Genomic DNA, 8,065 nt, shown 5'->3' on the forward strand with positions numbered 1-8,065 from the left:
TAATATTATACTCTACAAAATTTTTTTTTTTTTTTATTTTCCAATAGGAGTTGATATATGTCGATCGGATGCTGAAGGCATCACTCCCGACCATTCCATATGCAGTGAAACCTCAGACTCGACGGTTATTTTTTTACCACCATCGGATAATTCATTTAAATTCGATAAATCAAACAACGATTCTTATATGAGCAATAATAGTCATAAGTCGCAAAAATTTTCCTCATCCCGGAATCCAGTCATAGATCGTTTAACCGGCCATCTTCCCAATCATCCGGCAAACAATAATGCCTTGAGAAACGAAAGTTATTACAGGGTGAGTAATCTTTAATTTTCGATAATTTTCATTTTAAAAAAAAAATTTTTTAAATTTAAATTAATATTCTGTGGAAAATAGGCGACACACGAAACGACATGGAACATTAATAACGTGTCCAATCCAAATGGAAAACAATTAAATAGCCCTACAATAAATCCCGTTGCTGCTGAACCGGTATTAATAGAAGAAGATTATCAAATGGATGCCAATACAGTCAGGTAACTATTAATATTATTATTATTATTATTATTATTTTAATCAATCGTGTAATTAATTAAAAACATTTTATACAGAGACTCTTCTAGAAAACCACCTGAAAATTATAAAATTTCCGATTCTAATCCTTCGAATAATAATAATAATCAAAATTTAACGGGACGAGATGTTGCTTATGCTAGCCAGTGAGTATCCCTAATCTTGATTTTTTTTATTGTACCTTATTCGAAATTTAAAATTTCATTGTTATTTTTTCTAGATTATCATTAGATGAAAATGCGGCAGGATTTTCACGGGATGGAATCGGACGTCAGAGTATGTCTGAAAAACGACATGCGACATTAGATGCCAAAAATACCGATACGTATAGAAGGAATAAGAAAAAGAGAGAAGAAAAACAGCAGAATTTGCAAACGGATCAGACGAAAGCTAAAATCAGTAATAAAATTGCTGAAATCCGACAGGAATTACTCGAACGTTAGTTTATTTTCTTTGTTTTCACACACATATATAAATTTTTTTTTTTTTTTTTAAAATAGTTGTCGTAAATGAAAACACAGATTGAAAATGTTTGCGTAAAATAATCATTAACATATTTATAACACTAAATTGACGGATGAAGACATTTTTTTTTTTTTTTTAAACGTCATCTTTTTTGCCGGCAAAATGGCGTTTGTTTGTTTGTCACCAATCAATCACAAGCTGCTTATCTTGCAAAAATAAAAATATTTGTAATATATATATATATATATATTTTTTTTTGTTGAATAAAAGGTGATAGGAAAATAAGTTAACTCTATTAAAATGTGTGTGTGTGTGTGCGTGTATATTCGTTTTTAAAACTTTTCTATATACTTTTTTGATTTTCTTGTTTTATTTGCACATTTATATCCAAATTTTTTTATTTAAGAAAATTTTTTTTTTTTTTCTGCATGTTGATTAATAGCAGCATGACGTTTGTTTTTTCTCCGTTCTTTCAGAATATTTGTTATACCAATAATATTTCTAAAAATAATGATTTCTGCTTTTAAAAATCTTTTTATATATATATGATTTTTAACAAGCAGTAATTAATTGTATTTGCATGATCTGTAATTAACATAAAAGCGGTTTTGTTTATTTTTTTGTAGCCGGTAGAGCCCTTGTAAGACCTGGTTCAGCGGAATCAATTGCCATGTCAGTGACTGATAATTTAACAAATGGTATGTATATAAATGATAAAGCCACAGAACTACTACCCTAATAATATTACAGGGTTATAATATATATATATATATATATATATATATATACTTCAATCAGACAAATTTAAATAATTTTTTTTTTATATTTATCAAAATTTAATTACACGACTTCATGTGTAAATTATTATTGATTTGAAATTAAAACGGTTTTTTTTTTTTTTTTTAATATTAATTACAGAAAATGTATCACGAGGAAAATTGGACATTGGGCCTGCTCTAGGAATGAAAAAATCTTCAAGTTTAGAATCTCTTCAAACAATGGTTCAAGAAGTATGTTTATAAAATTTTTTTTTTTCCAACCTTTTCTTTTTGGAATAAACCACAAAAATTACATTCAAACCGTCGATGATTTCAGGTTCAAATGGCTGAAGACCTTGATCCAGCTTATACGTATAGGAACGGGCAGGGTGCTATTAGGGTTGTCAGAGGTAGAGGATGCAATGAAAGTTTTAGAGCTGCCGTAGATAGAAGTTACGAAGCACCTTTAGGTTTAAGAAATCACATGGAAACCCGTAAGTTGAAAAATTTTTTTTATTTTTAAAAAATATTAAGAAAATAATAATAATTGTATTTTTTTTTTTATATGACTATTTCAGCAGTATCAGAAGAAGAAAGTTTTGGTGGAAGTAACGAACCGGATGATTTTAATTCTTTAAGCAGAGGAACTCCGCGACAGTTATCATTAAACGCTATAAGAGATTCCAAACAGCACAACAAAAAGAAAGCCGGGTTGCTTAAAGGGATCGGATCGATGTTTAGGTTTGTAAATTTTACCCCCCCCCCCTCCAAAAAAAAAAAAAAAAAATTATTTAAAAAAATATCACGCAAAATTTTCTTATTAAAGGTTTGGAAAACACAGGAAAACAATGGATTCGGAATATCAAATAGAAATAGATGACGAAGATGGTGAGGATTTTAAAAAGGAAGAAGTTAATCCGGAAAAGGTAAAAGATGACGCAAGAATTGCTGCTCAAGAAGAATATGAAAAAATTCAAGAACAATACCGGAAGTTATTAGTGAGGCAACAACAGGAAATTCAAGTATGTGACTCTTAGACTTTTTTTTTTTTTTTTAAATGTCATTTATAACTTTGTACTGCTTTTTTCAGAGTAAAACCAACGGCGTACCTAATTACTTTGATCAAAAATATAATGTTAAAGAAGATGAAAAAAACATTAGGGGTAGCTATTCGAGAAAATCCAATCCCGTGGTCAGTGATCCATACAAGGAAGGAAACAATAGGAATATATATTCGTCTCAAAGCCAAAGACTTTTATACGATGAGGATTTGAATAGTTGTAGTTCTGCCGATCAAAAACCTAGAAAAAAAAGTTACGATTTTAGTGATAAGGAGACGGAATGGCAGAGGAAATTTAGCATGGAAAATAAAAGCAGCAATAATGAGAAAAAGGGTGATGAGTCGAAGGAGAGTTTATCTCAGAGTAGGAGCGAACGTATACATCAATTAAGAGCAAAACATCAAAAGAAACACGTGGAAAGAAAAGGACAATATCCTTTTGATGATAAAGAGGAAAAGTTTGAACAAGCCATTCAACAGGTTCGTTACTAAAAAACCTTGATTTGTTTTATTCAAGCTGGAAAATACTCATAATTTTTTTATTTTATAGAAATTAGATAATCCAAAGATAAATTTTCGATCTGATAATTATGACGTATATGGAGAAATGGGTAGACCTGGTAGCAGAATGGGAATAACGGATTCGGCTAAATTTTCACATTATGTAAATTACGAAGAAATTCAACATCATCTCAAGTAAGTATTTATTTTTTATTTTTTTGAGTAATTTTTTGTTGTAAAAAACCATTTTGTTTCATTTTATATTTGTTTTAACAGTAGGAAAAAACAACATTATCATTCTCAAAGAAGGGATAATAGAGAAATTCACCAAAGACCCGTATCCAATTATTACGAATACGAATCCGTACAATCCGTCATGCAAAATCGTCACAATAATGCACAAAGTCAAGAAAATAGAATCAGGATTAACCAAGGAGGGATTCAAAATTCGGATTCGTTGCCTAGGAATTTTGAAAAAGAACAAAACAGCAGAGTTTACACATCATCCCTTCCGAGAAGAATGGAACTGGATGATTTAACAACTTGCAATTCCGTTAAAAAAACCGTTAATTATTTAAATAAATTGAGCTCATCCGGAAGTGGGCCTGTAGGTAATTATCACTATGGGAAAAATAAAAAAGAAGAAGGAAGAACGTCGTCGAGTTTAAGAACGAGAGGACCCTACATATCTCAAATAACGATAAAAGAAAATCCCAACGAGAGCTGATACATAATAACAAAAATAAAATTATTAATGGTGAAGAAAAATTTACCCATTTGATTTAAAATAGTAGAAACCCTTAATATTGTTCTCATACGACAGGGTAATTGTTATTTATTAATTTTTTTTTTTTTTTTTTTTGAATCTATAGATTAAAAAAAGGTTAAAATTATATACATTCCTCCATATTGAAAACAAGACAAAAATAATATTATACTGAACTGTATTAATATTGTATAAATAATAACAAAAAATAGTAATAATAATTTTAATTAGGGTAAAAAATTAAATTTTTATTATGATGGCATCATATTAACATTCCATTTAAATATTTAATGCCATTAATTATAGCTCACATTTTTTTTTATAGGTAAAATCAAATTGTTTTAAATAATCAATCAATTTTTTAATCTCAAATTATTTATTAACTTTTTTGTTTAAATGATATTTTTGTAGTCAATTTATTTTTTATTTTTTTTTGGACGTGATGATAATATTTATTTACTTTTTTATTTATTGGGTAAATCAAATACATAAAATGAAAGATACATAAATACACATAAGCCATTGTTTTTTTTTTTTTATTGTTGTACATAAAAAGCAAGAAAATGGTGGGAGAGGAGGGGGGGAATTGTAAATTAATAAAATTACCAATTAGAATTATTATTATTATTATTAGTTAAAATAACATACATAAATACATTCATTGGCTGTTTAATTTTTTTTTTTTTTTGTTATTTATTTAAAAACAGTATTGCATAACGTGTCGTCCCTATTTTTTTTTTTTTTTTTAATAGTATTTTTTAATGAAATAAATTAATCTGACTAATTTTATGTGATTTAGTTTTTACTAAATATTTAAATTAAAGTTTTTAATAAAAAAAAAAGGAATTAAATTTAATCCGTCCTTTTTAATTAAATATTAATCATTTAATAAATAACAATTATAGAAAGAAAAAAAGAAAATTTTTACTTATTATTAATTATTTTTATGTAAGTTTTTTTTAATAACAATTAATGTACATCACTTAAATATTAAAAAGTATTAATGAAATTTTTTTAATTGTGAATTTTAATTTTAAAATACATAAATACATATATTTATATATCAATAATAATAATAATAATAATAGATGATGAATTATTTGAAAATCTCTTTTATGTAATGTAAATAAAATCTACCAAAGCAGATTTATAGGTATAAGTAAATAATGTGGCTTTTTTAATTGCCATTTTTATATTCTTATATATATTTTAATTAAATTTTATATAAATTTTGTTAAAAATTTATTTGTACTTAATTATTATATATAATGTGTTTAATAAAAATTTTTATTATTTTTAAAAAAAAAAAATATATATAAAATTTGGGCCTTTATATATATATATATACTTAATTATTTTATTTTTTATGTAAAAATTTAATAATAATAAAATGAACTGAGTTTAATCAACTTATTAAATTTTTTGTTTTTTTTTTTTTTGTTTAGAATTATAGCAATAATACAATTGAATAAAATTTTTTAAAAAATTTTTCTTTTACTAATTTGTTATGTAACAAAAATTTTTTATGTACTTTATCGATAGATTATGTGAATGGTACAAATTTAGGATTTCAATTTTATTACGATAAATGAAATGAAATCAGGTAAATATCTCTATTAAATTTAATTCACATTATTCTATTGTGCAATAATTAATTGTAGAAGTTATACAAGATTAAGAAAATATGCATTTATAAAAAATGTTTTAATATGAACACTGTTAAATATAACAAATTTCATTGTAATTCTTAGGTTGGACTTATGACACTTTGAAAAACTTAAAAAACTTTGTTTAATTATAATTTTCTTTATCTAAAATGATCAAAATCTTTTCAGGTAAATCATCGATGAAAACCATTAATACAAACAAACTAAAGAGGAAAATAGATTAAGGAAGCCGAAAAATTTCACTGATGAAAAAAAACTTATGGTGAGTACAATAAAATATATTATATATTTTTAATAAATATTATCGAAAAAAAAAAAAATTTTCAATCATTATTTTAATTTTAATATAATGTTTATGTTTTATAAGCACATTCTAAAGCAGTTGTTATAATTTTCATATCATTTTCTATAGTTTTTGACCAATTTTCTATGTCGCCTATTTCTTTAAGAGAATTACTAAAACTTTCAACTAACGATAACCATTGTTGAGTTTGTTTTGAAAATTTTACAGCGCTTAAATACAATTGTTTAGCTTCACCATCTAGTTTTTTTTGATTTAAATAAGCTTGAGCCACTCTGTAAAAAAAAAAAAAAAAAAAAAATTTTAAATACTTTTATAAAACTGATAATAAATAAATTTTTAAAATTGCATTCTCATATTTGTTTTTATACCCGACATTAAGGTGATCAATTAATGCTTGAGTTAAATTATTTGCTGCTCCGATTGCTTCTTTTCTTTTGTGCTCTAAATAAAAAAAAAACCATTTAGTATATTCATTAACCATATCAAATATATACAATTTCTATTATTTGTACCCTGCAACTCTTTTAATTTAGCCTGTTTTACTTGATGTTCTTTCAGCATTGATGATAACATTTTCAAATTTTAAAAAATTTAATTTCTTTTAAATGAAATATCTACTATTTTATGTATTTTGTTTTCTATTTTAGATTAAATTTTAATCAATCGATATTTTAATGACGTTAAAATTTAATAAATTTAAGTTGGAAATTAAATTAATTAAAGTAAAGGAATGATATAAACTGTATTGTTTTGTTTGAAAAGTACTTTTTTTTTTGTGAAGATAAACTTTAAAATAATAACCTGTTCAATACTTATAAATAATATACGGTAGAAGTAAAGTTTAATAAAAGAATTTTATATTACTACTGTAAAATAAATAAGTGAAAGCCTTCAAAAAAATAAAGTTAGGATTATGTTAAACTAAATGGGATTTGAAAACAAACTTTTCTCTTATCTTTTTAAATGCAGTAAAGAACAAGAAAAACCTTTCAATTTCAAAATTTAATAAATATCACAAGAAATTTAAACAAAAATCAATATTTTGGAAAAAAAACTTTTTTAATAATAATGTATTTTTAATGTTAAAAAAATCAATAGAATAAGTTTTTTTTATTTAAATTTGATAATAATGCTTTAATAATAAATAATAAAAATAAAAAATTTATTATAATATTTTTAAATAAATACACTGTAAAAAAATACTGTCAGTGGCAGTAGAAAAACGTGGTACTGTTATCGTAGCTTTTAGCTGTAATGGCTACAATCTTTAGGACTTTTGGTTCTAATTAATATTTATCGTTGGTAATCTTTATCATCCGTAGTTAAATTCTAAATAAAGTATCATTATATAGTAAGTTTTTTTGTATTATTTTAAAAAAAATATATTTTTATGTTTATGCGTGCTTCAAAATTATGACTTTGTTGTTTTAACGTTGATGCACAGCAAGTTTCATTAAAATGTGTTTCAATATTGAATTAAAATATTATAAATAAACAGTTTGATCTCTTAAAGTATTTAAAATTATTAAAGTTTATTATGTTTAAGTTATATTATTACTTGTACATTTTCTTTTAGTGAAATTTTTTATATAAAGTACACCTGTATATTATTTGTTCGCTTAATTTCAGACGTCAAAATGGGTAAAATTATGAAACCAGGCAAAGTCGTTTTAGTTCTAAGTGGGCGTTATGCTGGAAAGAAAGCCATCATACTTAGAAACTACGACGATGGTACATCTGCCAAACAATATGGCCATGCTTTAGTAGCTGGAATTGATAGATATCCAAAAAAAGTACACAAAAGAATGGGTAAAAAGAAAATTCACAAGAGATCCAAAATTAAGCCATTTTTAAAGGTAAGAACTTAAAAGGAATAAATTTTATAAATAAGTTTTTTTTTTTTTTTTTTTTTTTGCAAACTTTATTCAGGAATAAAATTTGTTTTAGGTTTTGAACTATAATCATTTAAT

General features: G+C 24.7%; 3 protein-coding genes across 3 annotated transcripts in view; 2 read left to right on the top strand and 1 right to left on the bottom strand.

Moving 5' to 3' along the window:
* Phum_PHUM257850 (uncharacterized protein) overlaps positions 1 to 4,085 on the top strand; it is a gene marked incomplete at both ends in the record, with an annotated part of 14,756 nt that extends 10,671 nt beyond the window's left edge. The window contains 11 exons of the mRNA XM_002426470.1: positions 78 to 316; positions 398 to 537; positions 613 to 720; positions 795 to 973; positions 1,958 to 2,049; positions 2,135 to 2,291; positions 2,385 to 2,538; positions 2,624 to 2,819; positions 2,888 to 3,337; positions 3,408 to 3,553; positions 3,635 to 4,085. Of these exons, the coding sequence (XP_002426515.1) occupies positions 78 to 316; positions 398 to 537; positions 613 to 720; positions 795 to 973; positions 1,958 to 2,049; positions 2,135 to 2,291; positions 2,385 to 2,538; positions 2,624 to 2,819; positions 2,888 to 3,337; positions 3,408 to 3,553; positions 3,635 to 4,085 (2,312 nt within the window). The remainder of the gene's footprint in view (positions 1 to 77; positions 317 to 397; positions 538 to 612; positions 721 to 794; positions 974 to 1,957; positions 2,050 to 2,134; positions 2,292 to 2,384; positions 2,539 to 2,623; positions 2,820 to 2,887; positions 3,338 to 3,407; positions 3,554 to 3,634) is intronic.
* Positions 4,086 to 6,144: 2,059 nt separating this feature from the next.
* On the bottom strand, positions 6,145 to 6,668 carry Phum_PHUM257870 (uncharacterized protein; the record flags this gene model as incomplete). Its single annotated transcript, XM_002426471.1, has 3 exons — positions 6,145 to 6,367; positions 6,464 to 6,536; positions 6,608 to 6,668. The coding sequence occupies 3 exons, from the start codon at positions 6,666 to 6,668 to the stop codon at positions 6,145 to 6,147; spliced, it is 357 nt and encodes a 118-aa protein (XP_002426516.1).
* A 1,064-nt stretch (positions 6,669 to 7,732) lies between these two features.
* Phum_PHUM257880 (60S ribosomal protein L27e, putative) overlaps positions 7,733 to 8,065 on the top strand; it is a gene marked incomplete at both ends in the record, with an annotated part of 869 nt that continues 536 nt past the window's right edge. The window contains one exon of the mRNA XM_002426472.1: positions 7,733 to 7,904. Within this exon, the coding sequence (XP_002426517.1) occupies positions 7,733 to 7,904 (172 nt within the window). The remainder of the gene's footprint in view (positions 7,905 to 8,065) is intronic.

Source organism: Pediculus humanus, genomic scaffold, assembly GCF_000006295.1.
Source record: "Pediculus humanus corporis 1103172107631 genomic scaffold, whole genome shotgun sequence".
NCBI lineage: Eukaryota > Metazoa > Arthropoda > Insecta > Psocodea > Pediculidae > Pediculus > Pediculus humanus.